At 34.9% G+C, this 27,672-nt stretch overlaps 4 protein-coding genes and 1 pseudogene across 4 annotated transcripts; 3 read left to right on the top strand and 2 right to left on the bottom strand.

The window, feature by feature from the left end:
* Positions 1-384: 384 nt before the first annotated feature.
* On the top strand, positions 385-3,306 carry LOC145613666 (heat shock 70 kDa protein 18 pseudogene; annotated as a pseudogene).
* Positions 3,307-7,515: 4,209 nt separating this feature from the next.
* Positions 7,516-10,507, top strand: LOC145613665 (heat shock cognate 70 kDa protein-like). Its single transcript, XM_081668750.1, has 2 exons — positions 7,516-7,759; positions 8,856-10,507. The coding sequence occupies exons 1-2, from the start codon at positions 7,534-7,536 to the stop codon at positions 10,505-10,507; spliced, it is 1,878 nt and encodes a 625-aa protein (XP_081524876.1). The 5' UTR covers positions 7,516-7,533.
* Positions 10,508-15,351: 4,844 nt separating this feature from the next.
* On the top strand, positions 15,352-17,935 carry LOC145613664 (heat shock 70 kDa protein 18-like). The gene is made up of 2 exons (XM_081668749.1): positions 15,352-15,577; positions 16,257-17,935. The coding sequence occupies exons 1-2, from the start codon at positions 15,352-15,354 to the stop codon at positions 17,933-17,935; spliced, it is 1,905 nt and encodes a 634-aa protein (XP_081524875.1).
* Positions 17,936-18,533: 598 nt separating this feature from the next.
* Positions 18,534-21,278, bottom strand: LOC145613663 (heat shock cognate 70 kDa protein-like). Its single transcript, XM_081668748.1, has 2 exons — positions 21,068-21,278; positions 18,534-20,221 (listed from the first exon to the last, which is right to left on the bottom strand). The coding sequence occupies exons 1-2, from the start codon at positions 21,276-21,278 to the stop codon at positions 18,534-18,536; spliced, it is 1,899 nt and encodes a 632-aa protein (XP_081524874.1).
* Positions 21,279-22,527: 1,249 nt separating this feature from the next.
* Positions 22,528-26,140, bottom strand: LOC145613662 (heat shock 70 kDa protein 18-like). The gene is made up of 2 exons (XM_081668747.1): positions 25,930-26,140; positions 22,528-24,248 (listed from the first exon to the last, which is right to left on the bottom strand). The coding sequence occupies exons 1-2, from the start codon at positions 26,138-26,140 to the stop codon at positions 22,528-22,530; spliced, it is 1,932 nt and encodes a 643-aa protein (XP_081524873.1).
* Between the last annotated feature and the right edge of the window lie 1,532 nt (positions 26,141-27,672).

Raw genomic sequence — 27,672 nt, 5'->3', positions numbered from 1 at the left:
ACACAATTTTTATGGCAACTGTTACGGTAAAATCAGAAGACAACTAATAAAGATGAAAAAAAATGAGGATATAAAAGTTTTTTTATTTATCTTAATAATGATGAAAACGTGAAATGTAATAAACATTTAGGGGCATCCAAAATAATAAAAGTGACAATCAAATAGGGATGGAAGACGTAGATTGGCGTGATCATAAATTTTGCGCGGAGTTCAAAAAGGTAAGTGTGTAGAGGGTAGTCACTAGACAGATGACTGATTTCAGAAGGCCTAAAGTCATCCAGTCCATTTAAAATTGAAATATCCTTTCACTCCATTCATAGGCTTCATTATACACCTTCCTCCTCTATTTTAAATTAAAAAAAAAAACCTCTTTCATTTCAAAAAATGGAGAATGAAGGAGTCGACAAAAAGACTACTGAGTCATGGCCGGCAATTGGAATCGATCTTGGGACAACATACTCATGTGTAGGAGTTTGGCAAGCTCAACACGACCGTGTTGAGATCATCACTAATGACTTAGGCAACCGAACGACACCGTCTTGGGTGTCCTTCAATCAAAACGAGCGTCTAATTGGTGAGGGTGCTAAGAATCAGGCGGCTATGAATCCTGCTAACACCATCTTTGGTTCGTTCTTTTATTTTTTCTTTGTATTAATCATTGAGGTAGTCCCAGTTAATCAATTTGATTAACAAAATTTGTTGATTGTTTATCTAATGGCAAAATGGTAAATAAAACAAAATATATGTCCGGTCATCATGACATTTTCGTAAATAAATCAACAACACTTGGACCAAATTTAATACAAAATTGTTGATTTATTTACAATTTTGTCATTTTGTTCATCAAATTGATTAACTGGTATTTTCTGTTAATCACTATGATCAAAGTTTTGTTTAATTCTGTTAATTGTGGTAAAATTATGTAATTCAAAGTACTTAATTAATCGATTGTTACTTGTTAGATTATAGATGAATATGATGTGAAATGTTCTTTTCCCTTAAATTTTTGCCGTGGTTTCTTTTAATTGTACCTTTATAATGTATATACATGTCTAAAAATCATGTTAAATTCTTTTTGATGTGGAATTATAGAGTATCTTCTAATAATTATGTTAGTGATACGACTAATAAAGATAATTGTTGAAGTTATGCATTGAAAAAACACTACTATACATATGAATAATGAAGAAAATATCAATCAACTGTATGTATTTTAAATTTCTGTTCGTTTATATGGCATTTTATTATGAAATGTGTGCTCTGTTAAAAATAAAAAGGATGCAGTATTATATTTTGAATTGCATGCAATTACTCTGTATATTACTATTAAATGTTAATTTTGTTACCTTCTGTTGGAACCAAATTTTGGATTGTTAGCTATAATTCTATGAAAAGTGGCTACATCATTACAGGAAATTAAGTTGGGGGGCTTTTATGGTCTTAATTTGATGAAGTGCTCAATATAATGAGGGAATTTCTGTTTGTATTTATGTTATGTAAGAGGAGATTTAAAATGTTTTTGGTTTATATTTGTAATTGTGCTTTACATACATATCATCTTACTGATGATCAATTTTCGCGTTAATGGCAGATGCAAAAAGGCTTATAGGTAGAAGATTCAAAGATGAAAATGTGCAAAAAGACATGAAGCTCTGGCCATTCTTAGTTGTTGCTGCTCCTGATGGTGCCAATGACAAAAAGCCTATGATTTCGGTAACCTATGAGGATGAAGAGAGGCTATTTGCTGCTGAGGAGATATCTTGTATGATCCTCGCAAAGATGAAAGACATTGCAGAAGCATATCTTGATACAGAAGTGAAGAATGCTGTGATCACCGTTCCTGCCTACTTCAATAATTCCCAACGTCAGGCAACAAAAGATGCCGGAATCATAGCTGGACTCAACGTCATGTGCATTCTTAGTGAACCAACAGCTGCTGCTATTGCCTATGGTCTGAAAAAGAAGCTTAATTGCAGTGAAGCTGCATCAAGAAACATCTTGGTTTTCGATCTTGGTGGTGGAACTTTTGATGTGTCTGTAGTCGCAGTTAAGAAAGATGTCTTTGAAGTCAGAGCAGTAGGCGGGGACTCTCACCTTGGTGGTGGAGATTTTGACAATAGAGTGATGGACCACCTTGTATCCGAGATTAAAATAAAGTATGACAAGGATATAAGTTCTAATCGTAGGGCGCTTGGAAGGTTGAGAGCTGCATGTGAAAGGGCTAAGAGAATCCTCTCTTCAACTTCAGAGACTACTATTGATATTGATGGTCTCTTCGAGGGTATCGATTTCTCAACCACCATTAATCAAGCAAGGTTCGACAAATTCAACAAGGATTTGTTCATGGATTGTTTGGACCATGTTGAAAAGTGTTTGAAGGATGCAAAATTGGAGAGGAGTGATATTGATGATGTTATTCTAGTTGGTGGGTCTACTCGAATCCCCAAGGTTCAGACATTGTTGCAGGAATTTTTCAAAGGGAAGGAGCTCTGCAAAGGCATTAATCCGGATGAGGCTGTTGCGTATGGTGCTGCTTTTCATGCTGCTATATTGGCCGGTGTAGATAGTAGCAGTAAGAACACTGTGCTTGTGGATGTTACTCCCTTATCCCTTGGTTTTAGGAATCGCGGTGGTACGATGATAGTTGTGATTCCTCGAAACACACCAATCCCTGCAAATATGGGGAAGACAGGGACCACTGTCTATGACAATCAGAGTGAAATGTCAATAATAGTGTACGAGGGTGAGGCTCCTATTGCCAAGGATAACAACTTCTTAGGTAGCTTCTTGCTTGAAGGCATCCCCCCAGCACCTGCACGTGTTCCTCGCATAATAACATGCATGAATATTGATGAGAATGGGATCTTGACTGTAACGGCAGAGGAGAAAGGAACTGGAAACAAGAATCAGCTAATCATAACTGAACACAGCGGGAAATTATCCAAGGAAGAGATTGATAAGAGGGTGGAAGAGGCAAAAAAGTTCAAAGCTCGGGATGAGGAGCGCAAGAAGGCAGTTATAGCAAAGGACAATTTGGACAATTATATGGATGAGGTGGTAGAAACCTTGAGAGGCTATGGAAATAGGACCGGGATAAAGGACAAGAGGAAGATAGACGATGCTCTTGAGAATACAACCAAATGGTTAGACTGGAACTACATGCTTACTGAAGCCAGCAAGTTTGAGGAAAAGATGAAGGAACTCGAGAGCATTTGCAAGCCTATCATTGCAATGATGCACCAAGTGGAGTCCAATGATTCTGATGTGTTTATGAGTCCTAAGATTGAAATTATAGATCTTGATTGAATGAGCTAGCTCACTTTAAGTCTGTAAGTGTACATAAGTGATTACAAGCTAAGGTTGATCTGAGGAGCCAAGATTGAATTTACTCCAACAAAATAGATTTAACTAACTTTTCATTCTGTCATGTGTATTTTGCTTTTATGTGGAGTTTGCTGTTCGTTATCGTAGTATGTTTTGGCTCTAATGATTTAGTTTGGTTGCAACAAGGCTGAGTTGATGCTTAATTTTAATCATGTTGAATCTCTGATGTTTTATCTGTATATTCTTTCTATTAGCTGTTTTTTTTTTTTTTTTTTTTTTTTTTAAAAAAAAAAAAAAAAATTCTTCAAATAAAAAATCTATAAAAACAATTTACAGCAGAAAAATTTATACCCAGATAAAAAATCTTTTGGGAAATCTAAAGTTACAAGTCATGCTAGTATGCCAATGTTTTATCAAGAACAAGACTTCAATTATTTTACTCTGTTTTGGTAAATTCTCCGTATCTCCTAGCTAGGAATTGATCAAGGATTTGGATTCATGATATCTCATCAATATACTTTCTTTAATAACTAAAGTGATTGCTTAGTACTCGTATTTTGGTACCAAAATATATGCAAATTTGGTACTAAAATTGTATTGTTTCAATTCCGACATTGTTTTGTTTAACCAAACAAGGGTAAGGGCCTGTTCTCTTACGTTGAAATTCACTTCAGTTTAGTTAGCTTAGCTCAGTTCAATTCAGTTCAGCTCAGTTCAGCTCCTAATTTCCTTCTCTTATAAAATATTCATTTCAGTTCAGTTCAGTTCAGCTGAGTTCAATCAATTGGAACATGCCCTAAGTATAAATTATAAAAAGTAACGGAGTAATATTTGAAAACTATATATTGAGGCGATTATAACAAGTACCTCCATGATTATAAAATTTCTTATACTTAAATCAGGTCAAAGAGTAATGTGTAATGTGTAAATAGAACGAGAGAGTACATAGTCAATTTACTAAATTAGATCTATACCATGCACGATTTTTCACTTTTTGTTGTGGAGTATTAATTTGAAACTATATATATTTCATATTTTATCCCAACTTAAAATATATATATTTTTTTTCTTTTATGACTAATTATATTTTTTTTATTCTTTCTTCTATTTTGAACTCTAATTGCATATTTATTTATTTTTTTTTTTTTAATTCACCAATTATGTTAGGTTGAAAGATATATATTCATTTTTTTTTAGTTTACTATAAATCATCATTTTCATTTGCAAAAGCAATTACTTAGATAGAAATTTTAATAAAGATATGGATAGAAATCTAAGTTGGTTAATACTAAATATATTATTTTTGTTGTGAAATAAAGAGAATAGGAGTGAATTTGGGAAGAGAATTGATCATTCTATTATTCCATATATTAAGAGATATATACGTACACAATAACTAGGGTTTTCATGGATAACAATAAAACCCTAGCTAGACCTAGAATTCTAGAGAATACAGGGACATAATGGCATCCACAAATATTTCATAACACTCCCCTTTGGATGTCCATTATCGAAAACTATGTCTCGTTAAAACCTTACTAGGAAAAACCCTGTGGGATAAAGAGCTAATTAATGAAAAAGAGTACATTATTCTTCGTAATACGCTCGAGATGCTGCCTCATTAAAAACCTTACCAGGAAAACCCAATGTGGGACAAAACCATGGTTATTAAGGGAAAAAGAGTGCAGCTCGTATTTTCTCCCACTGATGAATGTATAGGTTGAGATCTTCTAATGCAATGAATCCAATATAGTTGAGTATCTTCTCACATGGCACAGAATAGTATCATTCCTTGATCTTCTTCTTTGTTCTTCCTGCTTCCATCTTCATTCTCTACTGCATTTTTATCTCTCATGCCATTGTTATGAGTCTGCTTCCTACCTTCACCTTCTTTCTCCTCTCCCTTCCTCCTTATTCTCGGAATACGCCGGATCTCATCACCTCACTTGATGCGGTTGTTTTAATGAGTGAGAATATGCAAGACATCGAGCTGCTGATTAGCGATTAATTGACTCCCTTGAACGCGACTCTCCGTCAGCTCGTCGTCACTTCACTTCTCTGATGAAATCGGTGACGTTTTTGAGTGTTAATTCCATACGAGCTTTAGGGAAAGTGCTCATATCTGTTGAGGAAGAAGAGGAGGCAAAGAAAAAAAAAATAGCTCTAGATCGAGGTTTTTAGGTAGGTTCGAGTAGATTGAGGTTAGTAGTGGAATGTTCCGACTGTGGGTACAACGGGACTAGGTCGGGTAGTGATGGTGTGGGTTCAAGGTGGTGGTGGTGATGGTTTCGGGTATGGTGGTGGTTCTGGGTATGGTGGTCAGGTGGTGGTTATGGGTGAGTGGTGGTGAATCTGGCTTTGGTGGTAGCCTAGTGGAGTGACTGACCTAACTGTTGGTTGTGGTTAATTATTTTCCTTCTCTCTCCTACCCTTAGTTACATACTTTTTAATTCATTAATCAAATATTATGAAATTTTGTGTTGGGTTCCGGGAGAGCTCCAAAGTTACACATAATGTGTACCAGAGGTAGTAGAAATCTTTATTAATATTTAATTTTAATAGAATCACAAGTAATATGGCATTAGCTTGGTGGCTAGAATGTTAAAGTTTAACCTGAAGGTTGTGGATTCAAATCTTGTAAGAACCATATTTTTGACACATGGAATGAAAAACTTGATTGAATGAGGAGAGCGCCACGTGTCACCTAAATTATTTTAGGGTCGCCTTTTAATATATAGTATAAATTAGTTTTGTGCCCGTGCGATGCCCGGTTGTTTATTGATTTTTAAGAAATTTTTTTAATTTATATGTCAAACTTTAAAATTTATCATTGATACAAAATTAGTTAGGGATTTATGTGTGTTTTGGTGAAAATGTTCGATTAAATGTATTAAAAAAAATAATAGCAAATAAAGTAAGCATGAAATGTAAGAACATTATAAAAATTAGCAAAAATAAATCAAATAAAAAATTGTTTTAAGTCCAATGGGTTGACCTAAATCCAAAAACCTTTGGCTAAGGTTGAATATTTATTGACCCGTAACTTGAAATGACCCTGTTCGAAATGACTCGTTACCCAACCCAATTGATAGATCTAAAAGTATATTTGATTAATTGATTAGAATTATTATAAATTGATGTGGTACTTTTTGAACTACTTTTTCGCTCCAAAAATTATTATGATATAAAAAATAAATTTATATGATATCTTATGAGAGTTAGGGCCTGTTCTCTTACGTTGAAATTCAGTTCAGTTCAGTTCAGTTCAGCTGAGTTCAGTTCAGTTCAGTTCAGCTCCTAATTTCCTTCTCTTATAAACTATTCATTTCAGTTCAGCTGAGTTCAGTTCAGTTCAGTTTAGTTAATGAGAACAGACCCTTATAATCTAATTATTTTTTAAATAAAATTATAATTTAATTTGTACATATGAAATATTGGTACCTTTTTTTTTTATTTTTTTTTTGTTTTTTTTTGAAAACCAAATATTGGTACTTTATCAAAAATAAAACTCTAAATTAAATATTGGTACTCATATGAAATAATGCATTGGAAGTGTAAAATCCCTCATGTTGCAATAAAAAAAGAATGGAGAAAGTATTAGTTATAGAAGTATATGATATGATATGATATGATTTCAATTGTAGAGTAAATGGTTTTAAGTATTACTAGGTTAAAATCCCGTGCAATGCACGGTCGTTAAATATTTTTGACAATAATATTACAAAATACTACATAAAGTATACAAAAGATATTCAGAATTATTTCATTTGGGTATATATGGAATATAATTGTCAAAGTGGAAAGAAAAAATCATAAGGTATAAATAGTTTACTTATAGATTTTGCAAAAAAAAAAATAAATAAAAATAGAGAGAAGCGAAAAAGGCGGGAAAATTTTTCACTACGCCATGACAAGTGTCATAAAAGGATTTGCTTTTAGTATAGGTTAATAGATATTTAGTGAAAATAGAGGTTTTCAAAAAAAAAAAAAAAAAAAAAAAAAAAAAAAATTACTGTACATGATATACATCATATTGTGCATTAGGCCCACATGGCCACATATAGATACATATAATAATATTTGAAAACGATTTTAAATTTGCAGACCTTGTAAGCTAGACTTATCAATAAAAGGTGACTCACTAGTCACTATTATCAACAATTCCTTAATTTTCATAATTTTCTCCTTTCTTCTTAATCTATTCAAGCAATGAGTGAAAAGGGGAACAATCTGTGGCCGGCAATAGGAATTGATTTAGGGACAACCTACTCATGTGTAGGAGTGTGGCAGCCACATAATCATCGAGTTGAAATCATTCACAACAACTTAGGCAACCGCACCACTCCGTCTTGGGTGGCCTCCACCAAAGATCACCGCCTTGTTGGCGAGAGTGCCAAGAACCAGGCTGCATTTAACCCTACCAACACCATCTTTGGTTTGTTTCCCTCTTTCTTTAAGGTTTTAGGTTTTATGCTTTTCTTTGTTCAATTTTGGTTTTTTAAAATTGCTTTTAATAACCAACAAATAAGGTTAAATTACAGATAATCCATCATATAAGTTCTTCCGTCTATAAAATAAATTCATCTGCACAATTAGTGCGTAATCCAATCCGTGCTTGTATTTTATTTATGAGGAAGCCCCAGTTTCTAAGGCATTTTTGTGAATAAATCAACAACTTTTTCAACTTTATTCAACTGTGGATTCCACAATATTGAAAAAGTTGTTGATTTATTCACGAAAATGCATCATGAGAAACAAATTTTGTTTCTCACCATGAGAAACAGGGAATTTCCCTTTATTTTGTGGGTATTATTATCCTGCAATATTAAGCTTATAGTTTTTCTTTTCTTTATATTAACTCGATTTAAATTATTAATCTCTCTGGCATATTAGTTATGTGAGATAATTTGCTACTTTTCTTTTCAATACAACTTCCAAGTACTGTATATAGAAGAAGTGTGCCCATGATTTCTCTGTACGTGTTCACAAATATGTCTAGATTTTAGGGAAATTTGTCAAATTAATGACTTATTAGTGTTGTATTTGGCATATGCTTCCTAATGCTATATATATGGTTATGCTAAGGATTGGAAATATTCATATATAGGAATTTTACTTGTGTATGTAATAATCTACCGAATGAATTTAAGAACATAACAACTAGTGTTATATCTTGCTTGAATAGGAGGATGCCCCAGTTTCTCACGGTGAGAAACGAATTCGTTTCTCATGGTGGCATTTTTGTGAATAAATTAACAACTTTTTCAACTTTATTCAACTGTGGAGCCCACAATATTGAAAAAGTTGTTGATTTATTCACGAAAATGCCCCCATGAGAAACAAATTTCGTTTCTCACTATGAGAAACAGGGAATTTCCCCTTGAATAGGTAGATGTGCTTTGAGTTGTCAATATTTATATCAATTTTTTTTTTTACCTGCAAATATGTAATGTGGTGGTTTTAGATTTGATACATTTTTGTTTGGTTGGTTTTAATTAGTTATTTTCATAACTTTGCTAAATCAATAACAGATGCAAAGAGGCTCATTGGTAGGAGATTCAATGATGAAGTGGTACAGAAGGATGTGATGATCTGGCCATTTAAAGTGGTTGCTGGACCCGATGCTGGCGATTTCCAAAAGCCTATGATTTCAGTAACATATGAAGGTGAAGACAGGACATTTGCTCCCGAGGAGATATCTTCTATGGTCTTAGGGAAAATGAAAGAGACTGCAGAGGCCTACCTAGGTGAAGAAGTGAAAAATGCTGTGATCACCGTTCCTGCTTACTTCAATGATGCTCAACGCCAAGCAACTAAAGATGCTGGTACCATTGCTGGGCTCAATGTCATGCGTATTATTAACGAGCCAACAGCTGCTGCCATTGCATATGGTCTAGACAAGAAGATTAATAGTGGTCGTGTTGGGAAGAAAAAGATTTTGGTTTTTGATCTAGGAGGTGGAACTTTTGATGTCTCTTTAGTGGCTATTAAGAAGGATGTGTTTGAAGTGAAAGCAGTTAACGGAGATACCCACCTTGGTGGAGGAGACTTTGACAATAGAATTGTGAACCACTTTGTAACTGAGTTTAAAAAGAAACACAATAAAGACATAAGTGGTAATCAAAGAGCTCTTGTGAGGTTGAGAGCTGCTTGTGAGAGGGCAAAGAGAAACCTCTCTTCAACTACCGAGACTACTATAGAAATTGATTGTCTCTTTGAAGGCATTGATTTTTTTTCTACCCTGAATCGTGCACGGTTTGATAAGATAAATATGGAGTTGTTCAAGAATTGTTTGGGCCCTGTTGAGCAGTGTTTGAAGGATGCAAAGCTGAAGAAGGATGATGTTCATGATGTTGTTTTAGTTGGCGGGTCAACTCGGATCCCTAAGGTGCAGGCCATGTTGCAAGAATTTTTCAATGGGAGAGAGCTCTGCAAAGGCATTAATCCTGATGAGGCTGTTGCCTATGGTGCTGCTTTTTTTGCTGCTGTCAGGGCTGGTGTCGATTGCAGCAGTAAAAACACTGTGCTTGTGGATGTTACTCCTTTATCCCTTGGAATTGAGATTGGTAGTGGTGAGTTGAATGTTGTAATTCCTAGAAACACACCAATCCCTGCAAAGATGGAGAGAGGATATACCACTGAGAGCGACAATCAGTCGGCTGTGAAAATTTGTGTTTACGAGGGTGAGAGACCCATTGCAAAGGATAACAACTTCTTGGGTAGCTTTGTACTCCATGGCATACTTCCAGCACCAGCGGGTGTTCCAATTATAATGGGATCTTTGAGCATAGATGAGAATGGCATATTGACTGTGACAGCAGTGGATAAAAGCACTGGAAACAAGAATCAATTAACCATTACCAATCACAGTATGAGGTTACCTAAGGAGGAGATTGATAGGATGGTGGAAGAGGGCATAAAATTCAAAGCTCAGGATGAGAAGCGCAAGGAAACAGCCATTGCCAAGAACAATTTAGAAGTCTATGTTGACAAGATGACGAGCACCTTGAATAGTTGTGGAAGAAAAATTGGGAAAAGGAACAAGAAGAAGCTTGGCGATGCAATTAAGAAGACTACCCAATGGCTAAATTGGAATTACCTGCTTCCGGAGGCCTGTAAGTTTGAGGAAAAATTAAATGAGCTTAAGAGAATTTGTGAGCCTATCTTGGAAAAGATGCTGTGAAAGGCAGTAACTTTGCCTAGATTCAGTTTCTTGGAGCTTGATTGAATTTAGTTCTAGACTATTCTAGTAGGAAAATAATTTTTGTACGTTGTTCTTATGCTCATTTTTAGTGCTTTGATCGGATGCCTGGATTTGCTAATTTTTTTTTTTCATGTTCTCTCTTTTTTATTTTTTGTCCTGTAACCTGTAATGTGCAGTTTGCTAATTACTGGGATGATGCATGTTTGAATCTGATGATATGGTTGCAACATAACTAAAGACGATACCAAATATGAAAATAAGAACAGATGAAGTTCCTGCAGAACACTGAAGTCATCCAGGCCAGTAGTAGTCTTTTTTTTTTTAACAGGGCTACAGTAGACATCTAGCTCACTGAATTTACCTATATTACTATTTATGATCAACAAAATCAATTCTGGTACATACTTGCATCATAATTGTACAATTAAGGCCGTTAATTCAGGGTTTGTAGTCGGAAAATATTACAATCCCGAGCTCCTAGCAGCATAATGTTGTTCCAATAGAGAAACACAGCAGGAAAAAGCCTGGAACAAAGGCCAAAAACATCTTAAAAATAAACTAAAGATTAGAAACCAGTTTACCAGCTTGGATTGAGGATGATATTCAACAGACAATGCAATGGTTGGATTAAAATGTCTTAACAGAGGCTAGTAAATTTGAAGACAAGATGCTGGAGCTTCAGAGCATCAGTGATCCTATCATTGCACAAATGCTGCTGCATCGTGATGAGTCTCGTGTTAACAAGACTGCACAAGAGGTTGAAATCATTGACAGTGATTAGGAATTGATCTAATGAATGCACAAAGTGTAGGTTTTTGTACCAAGAAGGCTTGAAGTTGAGGTAATTTTAAAATGATTTTAGCTTTTAATCTAACTCAATTGCTACAAGTAGAGGTATGATTGCCAATTAATTTTGTTATTCAATGTTTCTAGCATTATATACATTCTGATTGCTGGTTTCTTTGTAAGTCCCTGACCTTCCTGTTGAATTCTTCACATATGTAATGCTCTACATTCCCGATTTTCTTGCGTGTCATGTTTTCTGTACATGTAATTAGAAACCACAATATTGTTTCTGATGGTCTTTGAATTCTACTCGTCATTTACACACTTGTTTAAGCTCAAGTGTTGGTGGCTAATCGAGGTTCACCTTTGTTCAATGCTGAATCATCTGATATTCTGATGGTGTGCTAGACTGCTAGTTTACCATGTAAGGCTCCAGATAATTATTACTGAGGAAATTAAAGTTTCAAAAAGAGGCATTCGTTTTTATTATGACAGAAAATTGTGCTATCATCTTACAATTTCAGAATGAGAAGTAGAAAGGAACAACTTGAAGCTAGCACTATTTTTATGAAAAGGAAAATTTACATTAAACCACCTTTTATAACACTTTAATTGCAAGAAACCACCTTATAAAAAATTTTTCGCAAAAACACACCTTAATCTTAAAATTTTTTGCAATCACACACCTTTTCCCGGAAAATACCCATTGACTTGGTTTTCAGGGGTTGACTTGACCATGAGACGCCCTAAAACCGCTAACCCTCCCTTTTCCCCAGCCACCCACTTCCAGGGGCCGACGACCACCTCCCTCCTTCGTCGCCGACGACCTCATCCCCTCCCTTTCCCAATTCCCGTCCTTAAACCCAACCCTCAAGCCCTAAACCCAATTCTCGTACCTTCGTGAAGTGGGTGGTTGGGGAAAAGGGAGGGTTAGCGGTTTTAGGGCGTCTCATGGTCGAGTCAACCCCGGAATACAAGGTCAATGGGTATTTTCCGGGAAAAGGTGTGTGATTGCAAAAAATTTTACGATTAAGGTGTGTTTTTGCGAATAAAATTTTATAAGGTGGTTTCCTGCAATTAAAGGGTTATAAAAGGTGGTTTAATGCAAAATTTCCTTATGAAAAATTAGATTTCCAATCTTTGGTTTGTTCTTCATCCTTTTTTCTCTGTATTATTGTGATTAATATTTTGTGTTATTTTGTTAATTGTGGTAAAATAATTGAAAGTAATTAATCGAATGTTAGATTATAGATGAGATTGTGATGTGAATTGTTCTTTCTCATAATCCATCATCTATTGGAAATTTACATGTATGTAGACATGCAGTTATCTACTAAAAATCATGTTAAATTCATTTTAATATTGAGTATATACTTCGAAAATATATATGGAGTACTTCATATCTTTTAAATATATCAGTGATACGACGGGAAAATTCAAGTTTATCAATTTGATAAACAAAATTTGTTTATCAAATGGCACAATTGTAAATAAATCAACAACTTTTTGTTAAATATGGGTCCCACTGTTGATATATTTACGAAAATGCCATGATGTCTGTGCATTTATGTTGTTTTATTTACCATTTTGCCATTTGATAAACAAATTTTGTTTATCAAATTGATTAACCGGAACTTCCTCGTGATACGACATACGAGTAATAAAAATAATTGTCGAAGTTATGTATTGAAATTCACTCTATACATGTAATAATGAAGAAAATATCAATCTAACTGTATGTTCTTTTAATTTATTTTTTTTTTAAAAAAAAAGAATTTTATGTTTTGAATTGTATGTAATTACTCTGTATTTTACTATTGTATGTTAATTTTGTTACCTTCTGTTCTTGGGTGTTAATTTTCAATAATCTTTAGGGTAAATTAATTAATAAATAAGGAAGATTAATTTTCAATAGGGTTAATTTTCATAATCTTTAGGGTCTTGTTTAGAATTTTTTTATGAAACAAAAAAAGTTAAAGTAAGATCGGAAAAACTTTGAGAGACAAAGGGAGTAGATTAAAAAGACAATATAGTTTGTGACAATGATGAAGTACTCGATATATATCATGAGGGAATGAGGGAATTTATGTTTGTGTTTGTGTTATGTAAGAGGAGATTTAAAATGTTTTTGGTTTATATTTGTAATTGTGCTTTACATACATATCATCTTACTAATGATTAATATTCACATTAATGACAGATCAAAGATGAAAATGTCCAAAAAAAATTCATGAAGCTCTGGCCATTCTTAGTTGTTGCTGCTCCTGATGGTGCCAATGACAAAAAACCTATGATTTCGGTAACTTATGAGGATGAAGAGAGGCTATTTGCTGCTGAGGAGATATCTTCTATGATCCTTGCAAAGATGAAAGACATTGCAGAAGCATATCTTGATTCAGAAGTGAAGAATGCTGTCATCACCGTTCCTGCCTACTTCAATAATTCCCAACGTCAGGCAACAAAAGATGCCGGAATCATAGCTGGACTCAATGTCATGTGCATTCTTAACGAACCAACAGCTGCTGCTGTTGCTTATGGTCTGAAAAAAAAGCTTAATTGCTGTACTGATGCTGCTTCAAGGAATATTTTGGTTTTTGATCTTGGTGGTGGAACTTTTGATGTGTCTATAGTCGCGGTGAAAAAGGATACCTTTGAAGTCAGAGCAGTGTCTGGTGACTCTCACCTTGGTGGAGTAGATTTTGATAATAGAATGATGGACCACTTTGTGACCGAGTTTAAAATGAAGCTACAAGAAGAGGATCGGGAGAAAGAGCAAGAGGAAGATAGACGATGCTATAGAGAATACAACCCAGTGGTTAGACTGGAACTACATGCTTACTGAAGCCAGCAAGTTTGAGGAAAAGATGAAGGAACTCGAAAGCATTTGCGAGCCTATCATAGCAATGATGCACCGAGAGGAGTCTGATTCTGATGTGGTCATGAGTTGCGCTTCTCCAAAGATTGAGATTATAGATCTTGATTGAACTAGCTCACTGTCAGTGTACATAAGTTATTACAAGCTAATTAAGGTTGAATTTACACCACAAGAAAATACAAGTAATGAATCTTTCATTTTGTCGCGTGTATTTTGCTTTGATATGGAGTTTGTTGTTTGTTTTTGTTAGGATTCTCTTTTAACTCTGTTGATTTAATTTTGGTTGCAACAAAATTGAAGCTTAATATTAGTCATTCTGAATATCTTATGATTTGCATGCATGTATAGTGTTATTCGCTAGCCTATTATTATAAAAAGAATGATATAGAGTGGCTAGAAATTTTATACGGAGTAATTAATTTAACACTCGTCAGCCTTTGGTTTGGATTAAGCAAAATTGGAATTCAATATTTTTTTATTTTTTATTTTTTAGAGAAAATTCAATATTGTTTTGCGAATGACTTAATATTACAGTAGCATTTATTTTGTGGGAAGGGTTAAGTTTGCTTAAAGAGATTTTAACCCACTCTAGTACGGAGTATATATTTGTAATTGAATATCCTTTTTTAACAAACAAACAAAACAAAACAAAACAAAAAAAAAAAAAAAAAAAATCACTTTATCACTATCCGTATTATGGATATATTTTAGGAAGGTTGTATGTGCTTAGGAAAAAAAATATATTATAATACTTTCTGTATTGTGGATATATATTAGGAAGGTTGTATGTGCTTAGGAAATAATTATAAGTGTTTGTTTCCTAATCTTACTAAATGATCAGATAAGTTGGTTACCTATTTCATGTTCTAGTAGGATTTCTTGTCGAGCTCATATAAACAGAGTTATATACTTAGATAGAATTACTAATATCAAAAGATAATACGGAGTATTTTATTTTAATTAATCTAAACTCTTTTCGTTAATTGGTTATTGAATTATTTAGTTTTTAAAGAAATAAAAATCCACATAGGAAAAACCCCCCTTTATATATATCTATAGGAGTATGTGATGGTAAAGCTTCCACAAAGTAATACAAGTCAATTGACATATTTTCCTTAAAGTTTATCAACATTATAGTCGACTTAACTCAGAAACAATAACGATGAAAAAAAAGGGAGATAATTTATGGCCTGCAATTGGAATCGATTTAGGGACAACATACTCATGTGTGGGAGTATGGCAGCCACAGCATGGTCGTGTTGAGATCATTCACAACCACTTAGGCAACCGTACCACGCCGTCTTGTGTAGCCTTTACCAAAGACCAGCGCCTTGTTGGTGAGAGTGCCAAGAACCAGGCTGCATTTAACCCTACCAACACCGTCTTTGGTTAGTCTTCCTCTCTTTGTTATTATGCATGTTCTTTTTTTGTTATGGTTTTGTAGGGTATATTAGAGATAATGTAGAATAATAATCAAAATTTGCTGTTTTCTCTATCTCATCTTATTGCTTTCTTTAATTTCATGCTTGTTTGATTTGGTTTTCATGATTGATTCTTGATTAATGTATGTAGTTATTCTTCAATATTTGTTGATTCTTGATTTTATACCTACTTCCTAGTATATGTGTATAATATAAATTGATCTACACAATTAATTTAATCCTGCTTGTATCTTCTTATACTTCCCAATTTACTTCGGTGCAAGTAAATCTAGAATGTTACTGCTTATAAAATTTCGCCTTAAGTAATGTCATTGCAAAGGTGAAAGGTTTAATTTATTCCCAAACTTAATTGATACATGTGTATAGGTTAAGAATATATGGACTATAAATGTTCATGCCACATTTTTTGTTTCACTCTTAGAAGAATAAAAATTATTTGAGGGTTATTATCCTTTTCCTATAATGAATAACGAAATCAGATTATTAAGGATATTTGGCTGGATATGATTAGAATTTGGAAATTTTCCCAATTGTCACTTCTAATTCTAAGTATGATATATTGTGTTTAGATTGGTTTTACTATGCTGTAGTTTTAACTTGCTTGACTTGGTTATATTAATGACAGATGCAAAGAGGCTTATAGGTAGGAAATTCAATGATGAAATGGTACAGAAAGACATGATCCATTGGCCATTTAAAGTGGTTGCTGGCGATTTCCAAAAGCCTATGATTTCAGTAACATATGAAGGTGAAGACAGGACATTTGCTCCCGAGGAGATATCTTCTATGGTCTTAGGGAAAATGAAAGAGACTGCAGAGGCCTACCTAGGTGAAGAAGTGAAAAATGCTGTGATCACCGTTCCTGCTTACTTCAATGATGCTCAACGCCAAGCAACTAAAGATGCTGGTACCATTGCTGGGCTCAATGTCATGCGTATTATTAACGAGCCAACAGCTGCTGCCATTGCATATGGTCTAGACAAGAAGATTAATAGTGGTCGTGTTGGGAAGAAAAAGATTTTGGTTTTTGATCTAGGAGGTGGAACTTTTGATGTCTCTTTAGTGGCTATTAAGAAGGATGTGTTTGAAGTGAAAGCAGTTAACGGAGATACCCACCTTGGTGGAGGAGACTTTGACAATAGAATTGTGAACCACTTTGTAACTGAGTTTAAAAAGAAACACAATAAAGACATAAGTGGTAATCAAAGAGCTCTTGTGAGGTTGAGAGCTGCTTGTGAGAGGGCAAAGAGAAACCTCTCTTCAACTACCGAGACTACTATAGAAATTGATTGTCTCTTTGAAGGCATTGATTTTTTTTCTACCCTGAATCGTGCACGGTTTGATAAGATAAATATGGAGTTGTTCAAGAATTGTTTGGGCCCTGTTGAGCAGTGTTTGAAGGATGCAAAGCTGAAGAAGGATGATGTTCATGATGTTGTTTTAGTTGGCGGGTCAACTCGGATCCCTAAGGTGCAGGCCATGTTGCAAGAATTTTTCAATGGGAGAGAGCTCTGCAAAGGCATTAATCCTGATGAGGCTGTTGCCTATGGTGCTGCTTTTTTTGCTGCTGTCAAGGCCGGTGTCGATTGCAGCAGTAAAAACACTGTGCTTAGAGATGTTACTCCCTTATCTCTTGGTATTGAGCTTATTAGTGGTGCGTTTGATGTTCTGATTCCTCGAAACACACCAATTCCTGCAAAGATGGAGAAACGATATACTACTGTTAAAGACTATCAGTCAGGAGTTGAAATTAGTGTTTACGAAGGTGAAAGACCCATTGCGAAGGATAACAACTTCTTGGGTAGGTTTGAACTCCATGGCATACTTCCAGCACCAGCGGGTGTTCCAAAAATCATGGAATCTTTGAGCATCGATGAGAATGGCATCTTGACTGTGACAGCACTGGATAAAAACACTGGAAACAAAAATCAATTAACCATTACCAATCACAGTATGAGGTTACCTAAGAAAGAGATTGATAGAATGGTGGAAGAGGCCAGTATATTCAAAGCTCGGGATGAGCAGCGCAAGGAAGCAGCTATAGCTAAGAACAGCTTAGAAACGTATATCAACAAGATGACAAGCACCTTTAAAAGTTGCGAAATGAAGATTGGGACAAGTGAGAAGAAGCTGCTTGGCGATGTGATTGAGAGGATAACCCAATGGCTAAATTGGAATTACCTGTTTCAAGAGGCCTGTAAGTTTGAGGAAAAATTGAATGAGCTTCAGAGAACTTGTGAGCCTATCTTGGAAAAGATGCTGGGAAGTCGGCGGTATCGTTACCTATTTTTAGAGCTTGATTGAATTTGCTAGACTTTTCTAGTAGGAAAATAATTTTTGTAAGTCATTCTAATGCTTTACTAATGCACATACTGCTATATACAATGTTTTAATCAGATGCCAAGATAGTAATGTGCAGTTTGCTAATTACTGGGTTGATGCATGTTTGAATCTGATGATATGTTTGCAACATAACTCAAGTTAATGTCAAATATAATAAGGAAATAAAACCAGATCAAATTCCTGCAAAAGACTGAAGTCATGCAGTAGTATTCATTTTTTACAGGACATACAGTAGACATCTAGCTCACCGAAACTACCTAACATTATATATGATCCCCAAGATTAATTCTGGTACATACTTGCAGCATAAATGCATAATCATACTATTAGGGAGGTTAAATTCAAGGTTTGGAGTAGGAAAATATTACAATCCCCTGCCACTGGCAGCATAATGCTGTTCCAAAGAGTAACACAGCAGGAAAAAGGCATGATTTCAGATACAAAACATCTTAAATATAAACAAAAGATTAGAAACCAGTTTACCAGCTTGGATTTCATAACAGTTTACTGGAGATAGATCTTCAAGCCTATTCAACAAAGTTGTTATCTGAATTCAAGCTTAATCAACTTCGACAATACCATTTCCCACATTAGTGATGCCTGCCTCAGCATTACACAGTTTGTCCATCTTCTTGACTATGGGTTCGCAGACACTCTTGAGCTCTTTCAGCTTGTCCTTGAACTTAGAAATTTCTGTAAGAAGGAAATTCCAATCCATCCATTGTACTGTTTGCTCAATGACATCCTCCATTATACTCCTGTCCTCAAGCACAATATTCTTCTGAGTTTCAAGAAAGTACCTCATGTCCTCAACATATTCTTCCAACTCATTCATTGCTTGGACCTTTACCTTGCATAGCTCATCCTCGTACCTATACTTATCAGCTTCTCTTAACATTCTTTCAACCTCTTCCTTCGATAAATTCCCAGTGTGATACGAAATGGTTATTCCATTCTTACTGCCAGAAGCCTCATCTTGGGCATAACATTTCATGATACTATCAGCATCAATTTCAAACCACGCCTTTATATTGGGAGTTTCTTTGGGTGCTGGAGGAATTCCCGAGAGTTCAAATACACCCAAAAAGTTATTTTTGTTAGCGATGGGATTCTCACCTTCATACACATTGAAAGTTATTTCACTTTGATTGTCTTCTGTTGTTGTAAATTCCTTCTCTTTCATTACCGGAATTGGAGTGTTCCTAGGGATTATGACCGACATCTCACCATGATGATTTTCAATGCCAAGAGACAATGGAGTCACATCAACAAGCATGTAATCCTCATTATCTACACAGCTCAATACTGCAGCATGAGCTGCAGCTCCATGGGCAACCGCCTCATCTGGGTTGATACATTTGCAAAGCTGCTTCCCATCAAAGAACTTGCTCAGCAATTCTTGAATCTTAGGGATCCTACTTGACCCACCAACTAAGACAATTTCATCAACGTCTTTCTTTTCCATTTTAGCATCTTTCAAACATTTCTCAACAGGACCTATACATCTCTTGCACAGATCAAAGCTCAACTTCTCAAACCGAGCACGAGGGAAACTTGAAGAGAAATCAATACCATCAAAAAGGCAATCAATATCTATACTGGTCACAGCAGCAGAAGAAAGGGTCCTTTTTGCCTTCTCGCATGCAGCTCTTAACCTTCCCATAGCCCTGGGGCATTTACTGATGTCCTTACGATGCTTTCTCTTAAACTCATTCACAAAGTAATTCACTATTCTGTTGTCAAAATCTTCACCACCTAAATGAGTGTCTCCACTAACTGATTTGACTTCAAATGCATCACTTTCAATCGTGATCAAAGAGACATCTAAAGTACCCCCGCCAAGATCAAATACCATCACATTTGTTTTGCCAGTGGCTGCCTTTCTGTCTAGGCCATAAGCAATGGCAGCAGCTGTTGGCTCATTAATTATTCGTATGACATTCAAGCCAGCTATAACTCCAGCATCCTTGGTTCCTTGTCTCTGCAAATTGTTGAAGTAAGCTGGCACAGTGACGACAACATTCTTAACCGTTACCCCAAGATAGGCCTCTGCAATTTCTTTAATCTTGGAAAGGACCATAGCAGAAATTTCTTCAGCAGTAAATTTCTTCTCTTTGCCCATGTAGGTGACCACAATCAGAGGCTTCTTATCCTCATCGTCACTAGGAACAACCTTGAAAGGCCAAAGTTTGATGTCATTCTGCACAGCCTCATCATAGAAGCCCCTACCTATAAGCCTCTTCACGTCTGTCATCAATTATGTATAATGAATTCGAGAAGGAGATAAAATTAACATTCAAAAGATTGGTTATTTAGTACCTACAAACATTATATAAATGAACTATGGAGTACTTACCTAAAACACATTTTTATGTTTACAAAAAATATGGAGCATAGAGGCCTCTTCACTTTCGCAAAACCACAATTCGAAAATTCAGAAGTCAGAAACAACAGGGCCAAAATGCAGTCGTCAACACTCAATTGTAGGTAATCTTTACAGGCAATTATAGAGCAGATTATTATTACATCTTGTGGATCGTTTTTATAGGGTGTTAGAAGTGCATACAAATACAGCACCAGTTCAGAGTTCTGTGGGTTTTTAAGGAACAAAATATTCAACAATTCCAAATTCAAATCCTCTTATTCTAAAATTACTTTAACTTCTATATAAAATTCTGTCAAAAAAAAAAAAAAAAATCTATATAAAATTTATTCCAAAATTTGAACTTATTGTTTGGGATTGGAATGAGATCAATTTCATCTTACCCTTCAAAATTTAAAAACCTACCTATCACAAGAGAATGAAACGAACTAGAATTTTTTAGGTAAGGAGAAAGATCAGTTTGAACGGACTATTCTCACATATCAAGTTATCGGGAAGGATAAGAGAATCTCTACCCCTAAATACCCTTCCGATCCCAAAGTTAGAGCTAAAAATATAGTGAACATAACTCAATTCATCATACATCACAACAAATTCAACCATTATCTCACAACAATGCTAGGAAAGTTAAGTGTAGTAAACATGCTGAAAAAAGCTTCTAAATTTACAAGTTGAGACAGAAAAATTAAAAGAAAGAGAAAAGAACAAACCAAATATAGTGTTGGCAGAGTTGATAGTAGCTTGGTTCTTGGCAGCATCACCAATTAGGCGTTCTTTTTTGGTGAAGGCAACATAAGACGGTGTGGTACGATTACCTTGATCATTAGTGATAATCTCCACCTTACCATTACGCCAAACTGCCACACATGAGTTTGTTGTCCCGAGATCGATCCCGATTGCCGGCATTTTCTCCTTTGCCATTGTCGCACACACTACCTTTCTAAACTTCACTTCTGTAAATGGAAGACAAAAAAAAATAGAGAGAATAAAAATAAGTTAAGGTAGCAGAGAAGTAGGTAATAAGGATGAATGAAAGAGTAATTAATAGGAAGTAATTAATTGCTTACATGAAGTGTTTTCCTGTCATCTTTCCCACTGCATTTACTTCTCTTTCTTTTAACTTAATAATGAAGCAAAGGGAAGTGTGTAGTGCACAATAAAAGTACAATAGTTCCACAACTTCTCTGTCTGAGTACCTATGGTTTTAGCTTAAATGATGGAAAAGGTTTTGCTTGTAGTAGCCCCTAAGATAATAAATACTACTCTCTTCGTCCTTTTTTGTTTGTTTGATTAGAATTTTGTTGAACGGAACACGAAGTATTTAATTTTTGGTGAGTGAAGTTGATAAGAAAACATCAATGAGACCAATGTAAATTAAGAGAGGCAAGTAAAGCAATAGTTTGTCATAGACTCATAGTAATTTTTATAAAATATGGCAAACTGTAAGGCAACAAAAAGAATAAAAAGGGAGTACTCCATATAAAACTATTAGGCTAATTGTTAACCACCTATTAAAAAAATATATATATTAATATGACAAAAAATGTAATAAAAAAAACCTAGCGCCACCCCAAGATGAATTGTTGTTAAGTATAAAGGCAGATTATAGAGGGAGAAACAATGGTACGGAGTAATTTAAATTGTATGTGTAGTTCTATATTATTGTTAATACGGAGTAACATATAGCATTTGCATTTCTAGCTATGGAGTATGAAGTGCAATTATGTTGGAACAGTAACAAATTACTCCATCTAAGGGAACCAAAATGACAGAAAACCTATAAATTTGACATTTGGAAATCGAAACAGAGAAAAAGTACACAAAATCATTTGTTATGGTGTTAAGTGTGAATGAAATTGTCAGGCAATAAAACGTATGTGATTAATAATTCCCAAATTGAGAAATCATTTACATTGGATTCATTAGCAACAGTTCGGGTGCAAGCATTATAATCACAGTTATTGACACATTTTCCTGAATCACTCCTCAAAGCTTTTATTAACAGTGTCATGCAAAATCTTTAACACAAGTGAAGTTGCTATATAAAACATTAATCATAATGAAGCACTAATTTTGAGCTTAAGTGCTCTATCCTAAAAAGAATTACAAGTACAATGAACTCTTACCATACCAATCTGTCTGCAAATTAAAAATACGCAGCAACAACAGATTAATCCAAGTCAAGTTCGATGATCTCAATTTTTGCTCTGCTGCTACTTGCGCCATTACAAGATGAATTCTGCGTCTCAAGCATCTTAGTGATAATTGGTCCACAAACGCCCTCCAGTTCTATCATTTTGTCCTCAAACTTGCAACCTTCTGCAAGATTAAAATTCTGGTCTAGCCATTGGATTGTCTGATTAATAGCAACCCCCATCTTCCGTCTCTCTCTGAGCCCAACTTTTGCTCCATGACATTCCAGCATTGTTTCCATGTTTTGAGTATATGTTTCTAAGGAATTCATAGCTTTTACCTTCTCTTGATACTGCTTATCCGCAACCTTAAACTTTTCAGCATCTTTCACCATCCTCCAAACCTCTTTTCTTGACAATCTCCCACTATGATAGTCTGGTATAGTTCTGATTTTGTTGCCTGTCATCAGATCCTGGGAAGAGCAATGTAGGATACCATCAGCATCAATTTTAAAGAAGACTTTAATTCTAGGAATGTGTTTCTGTGCTTGAGGGATTCCTGAGAGCTTCAATTCACATAAAAAGTTAGTGTCCAATGCTTCAAGTGTCTCACCTTGGTGCACAGGAATATGTACTCGAGTTTTGTAGTCCCTTGAAGTTGTAAAGATCTTCTCCATTCTCATTGGAATAGGGCTGTTCCTTGGAATGACAACAGCCATTCTTCCCAAATGAACCTTAACACCAATAGACAATGGAGTTACATCAACAAGCCTCAGATTGTTGTCATCAAAACAGCTCAAACTTGCAGCATAAATGGCAGCCCCACAAGCAACGGCCTCATCCGGGTTAATGCTTTTGTAGAGCTCCTTACCACAAAAGAAGTCTTGCAACAGTTGTTGAACTTTAGGGATTCTACTTGATCCACCAACTAGGACAACATCATCAACATCACCTTTAACCATTTTAGCATCCTTCAAGCATTTCTTTACATGTTTTATACACTCTTCAAACAAGTCCAAATTTAAGTTCTCAAATTGGGCACGAGTTATAGTTGAAGAAAAATCTGTACCTTCTAGAAGACAATCAATCTCAATTGTAGCTATAGATGTTAAAGAAAGGTTCCTTTTTGCCCTCTCACAGGCAGCTCTCAGCCTTGCCATGGCCCTAGGATTTCGACTGATGTCCTTATGATGCTTCTCTTCAAACTCAGCTGCAAAGCGTCTAACCATTCTGATGTCAAAATCTTCTCCTCCTAAGTGGGTGTCTCCACTAACTGATTTTACTCGAATTACATCCTTTTTAAAAGTAACCAAGGCTACATCAAAAGTTCCCCCACCAAGATCAATTACCAAAACATTTCTTCTCACCACATTGCTTCCATTAGGCTTCTGGGCAAGGCCATATGCAAAGGCAGATGCTGTTGGCTCGTTAATAATTCGTACACCACTAAACCCAGCAATAATTGCAGCATCCTTAGTTGCCTGGCGCTGCAGATTATTAAAATAAGCTGGAACAGTAACAACAGCATTCTTCACAGCTGAGCCAACATATGCCTCTGCGACTTCTTTCATTTTCATCAGGACCATAGCAGAAATTTCTTTTGCTGCAAACTTCCTCTGTTCTCCCTTGTAGGTAACTGCAACCACAGGCTTCTTGCCAGTTCCATGACAAGGGCTAGCACCAACCTGGAAAGGCCAAAGTATCATGTCCTTTTGCACTAATTCATCATCAAACTCCCGCCCAATAAGCCTCTTTACATCTGTCATCAATCAGTTTACAAAGATATAAAGATCAAAGGGGTTAACATATTACAAAGAGTGGTTAAAGAGCAAATAGTTAAGCCAGGCTCATTCAAAATTTCCACGGAGGAGATATACATAAGGAAAGAATCACACATTCACACAAGAAAAGGTCAATAAAATAATCACATACGGAAAAATGCCAGTTGAAGATTAGTTACCCATAGTAGTCCCATACCATAAGAGTTGTAGTAACTTGCTGCTTTACATCAACATCAAAGTTTTGGGTCTGATCCTATAGTTCCTAAATTTGTGCACTTTCTATACCCAAGCTTTTCATAAAATTAAGAGAATGTAAAACACGAGGTAGTATAGAAGGATTCCTGCCAATCAAATCCCATGGTTCATAAACAGGATTCAATACAAGAACTCCACAGAGAAAGCACAAGAAAGCCAACACCTGGCCTAAAAGGAAATACCTAGTGCGAGAGAAAACAACCATCATAAACTAAAGACTCTCAAATTAAACATTATCTTTTACAAATAACCTTTTTGGAAGAATACCATTAGCTCAATTGATAATCTCAGCTTTGATAAGCCTAGCTAATCCTAAAATGTTTTTTTCTAGCCTATATTAGTGGATCAATTTAAATAATACATTTCTGCAATCCTCCTCGGCTCATCCCCCTTTATTCTTCCCCAATCTTACTCCTATCCTATGTATTATCATTCTTGTGCACACAGACTAGCGCTTTGAACCATCATATACTAGAACTAAGTTTCTCAACAAACTCTGTATGATTTTAATCTGTACACCCATTGAAGGATTTTGGATGAATATTAAATAAGAAAAATATTCCATATCTATTGTACATTCCATTCCCTGAACACCTCATAAAACAAAAAAAAAACAAACCCATCTGTTAACCCGATCTAAACTATATAACTCAATTCTGAATTGAGTAGTCTACAATTATAACCTCATTTTTGACACATCAAAGTTGATCAACCGAATCTTTTTTTTTTTTTTTTTTTAAAATGTTTAGAGAGCCACAATGGCGGGGATGAGAATCGATCCCAGGATTTACTGGAACCGGGAGAGAAGCTCCAACCACTTGAGCTATTCCTTACTCTCAGTTGATCAGCAGAATTTGGCCTAAAACTTAATGTTACTAACATTAATTAACGCATCATGATAAGCTATTAACTAATATGGATTAAATTAACCATCAAAAGCTAATTAACAAAGGAAGATCCAACCGATTTTCACCCAAATATGGCCCAAAAAGAACCAATCTTTACAACCTGCTATCCAATTCTATATCATCAGTTAGAGAATGAATTATTAGAGTTAAGTGGATATTTTTCTAGAATTGTAAATTTGAGACAAGATAACCAAGTTCATACATGATACATTACCAAAGGCCTTGGCCCCGTGTAATAAGTCACGGGTTCAAACCCCTTCCAAGAATCACAAACTCACATTGGAAATTCACCAAATTTATATCATATTACTCCAAAATTAAACTAACATATCATAAATAGAAGCTAATCAAGCTATCATAAACCAAATTCGAGTTTATAATAGGCATAATTAACCATTAATCATTCAAAAATGGATGAAAAATAAGCAAATATGATAACAAAACTCACTAAACTTAGAAAGAGAAAAAAAAAAAAAAAAAAAAAAGAGGAACATACCATAAATGGTGTTACAAGGGTTAGTGATGAGTTGGTTAAAAGCAGCATCACCAGTAAAACGGTCAGTTTGGGTGAAAGAAACACAAGACGGCGTCGTGCGATTACCATGATCATTGGGGATGACCTCAACACGGCCGTGCTGCCAAACTGCCACACACGAATGCGTCGTGCCGAGATCGATTCCGATCGCCGGCGTATTTCGCTCTTCCATTTTCCGACTTTAGAAATAAGCGGATTAAAGCGACTAGCACAGAGTAATTGTTGAGTGCTTTATCGAGCGCCGCGCCAACAGAATGGAAGACTTTGATGTTTGAAAAAATGGAGCTACTCTAGTACTGGACTAGCTCATTGCCTCATTTCTCTTTCTCATCTCCTTTAATTATTTCTCCATTTAATATTTACTCCCTCCGTCCTTAAAAGAACGACTTTTTCGGATTGATTTTGCCAATATTAAGAAAGTGAAAATGATACCAGTAAAAGTACATTGAAAAATAAAATTCACATGGGACTTGCCAAAAAGTAGAGAGAGAGTAATAAAAGTACATGAAAAAAAAAAAAACAAAAAATTTACAAGGGAAAGCTAATTTTTGCATAAATATTGTTGCAAATTGGAGAGTATTTTAATGTAAATAAAATGATTATTTTAGGACTAGATTTAAGTCATAAGGGTCATTCTTCGGAGACGGAGGGAGTACAATGTTTTAAAACTTGTTTTAAACTTTATAATTTTTCATAATTTTATCTTCATATTTCAAAATTTGTAGAGTACTACTCCATCCATCCCCGAAAAAACGACCCATTTGGCCTAATTTTAGTTCCAAAAATAATGACCCATTTGCATTAAAACACACACCAATTTGCAATAATATTTGTGCAAAATTAGCTTCCCCATATAAAAATTTGATTTTCTATGTAATTTTATTACTTTCTCTATTTATTTTTTACAAACCCCATGTAAATTTATCTTTCCAATATACTTTTACTTTTTTTTATTTAACTTTCTTAATACCCGAGTAATCAACCCAAATAGGTCGTTCTTTCGAGGACGGAGGGTGAAGTAAGTTAAAACAATTGACATCACCTACACTTGTAATATTTATTTATTTGTTTGTTATAACACTCCCTCTATTTTATTATACTTTTCTTCTCATTATACTTTTCTTGTTAAATTTTTGAGTGATCCATCATTATTTATTTACCTGATACTTTTGTCGTATAATTAATATTCCCTTCGTCCCTTAATATAATGCCTTTTTTGAGCATTTATTCTTTACATAATAAACAGAAAGAGACATTATATTAAAGGACGGAGGGAGTAGTAATCCCTCAGGTTCATATTTATGTCCCCCAACCTAGAGTGTTTTATGAATTCCTCACTTATCCTTTTTATTTTCTCATATAAGCATATAACCCTTATTTTAATTTAATGGTCTCAATCAAAATAGAGGGCCCCAATGTACTTTATTCCAATGTATTGAAATTGTCCCGATGCACATTATTTCAATAATCTCTATTTCTTTGATTTACACACAAGATTTCAAATGGGAACATCTATACTGCATATTACTAAAGGCGAACCAAAAAATTCTTACCATAATAAAGGTTCATTGTTATTAAATAATGTGATTTGCTCTATATAAAATATACGAGTACACTAATTTTTCTAAAAATATTTAAATTTCATTATAACTATTATATATTTATATGTGGTTATTTTTATATGTGCTTAAAAAAAAAAAAAGT

The sequence above is a fragment of the Chenopodium album genome, chromosome 25 (genome assembly GCF_948465745.1).
Source record: "Chenopodium album chromosome 25, dcCheAlbu1.1, whole genome shotgun sequence".
Classification (NCBI taxonomy): domain Eukaryota; kingdom Viridiplantae; phylum Streptophyta; class Magnoliopsida; order Caryophyllales; family Amaranthaceae; genus Chenopodium; species Chenopodium album.
This window is presented reverse-complemented; position numbering and strand designations above follow the sequence as displayed.

What these genes read in the sequence shown, in the direction of transcription:
- LOC145613665 (XM_081668750.1), top strand. Translation starts at nt 7,534, where the DNA reads ATGAGTGAAAAGGGGAACAATCTGTGGCCGGCAATAGGAATTGATTTA. An exon ending in CCCTACCAACACCATCTTTG is followed by an intron (nt 7,760 to 8,855) that starts GTTTGTTTCCCT and finishes AATCAATAACAG; the next exon opens with ATGCAAAGAGGCTCATTGGT.
- LOC145613664 (XM_081668749.1), top strand. Translation starts at nt 15,352, where the DNA reads ATGAAAAAAAAGGGAGATAATTTATGGCCTGCAATTGGAATCGATTTA. An exon ending in CCCTACCAACACCGTCTTTG is followed by an intron (nt 15,578 to 16,256) that starts GTTAGTCTTCCT and finishes TATTAATGACAG; the next exon opens with ATGCAAAGAGGCTTATAGGT.
- LOC145613663 (XM_081668748.1), bottom strand. Translation starts at nt 21,278, where the DNA reads ATGGCAAAGGAGAAAATGCCGGCAATCGGGATCGATCTCGGGACAACA. An exon ending in CTCTGCCAACACTATATTTG is followed by an intron (nt 20,222 to 21,067) that starts GTTTGTTCTTTT and finishes AATTGATGACAG; the next exon opens with ACGTGAAGAGGCTTATAGGT.
- LOC145613662 (XM_081668747.1), bottom strand. Translation starts at nt 26,140, where the DNA reads ATGGAAGAGCGAAATACGCCGGCGATCGGAATCGATCTCGGCACGACG. An exon ending in CCCTTGTAACACCATTTATG is followed by an intron (nt 24,249 to 25,929) that starts GTATGTTCCTCT and finishes GATTGATGACAG; the next exon opens with ATGTAAAGAGGCTTATTGGG.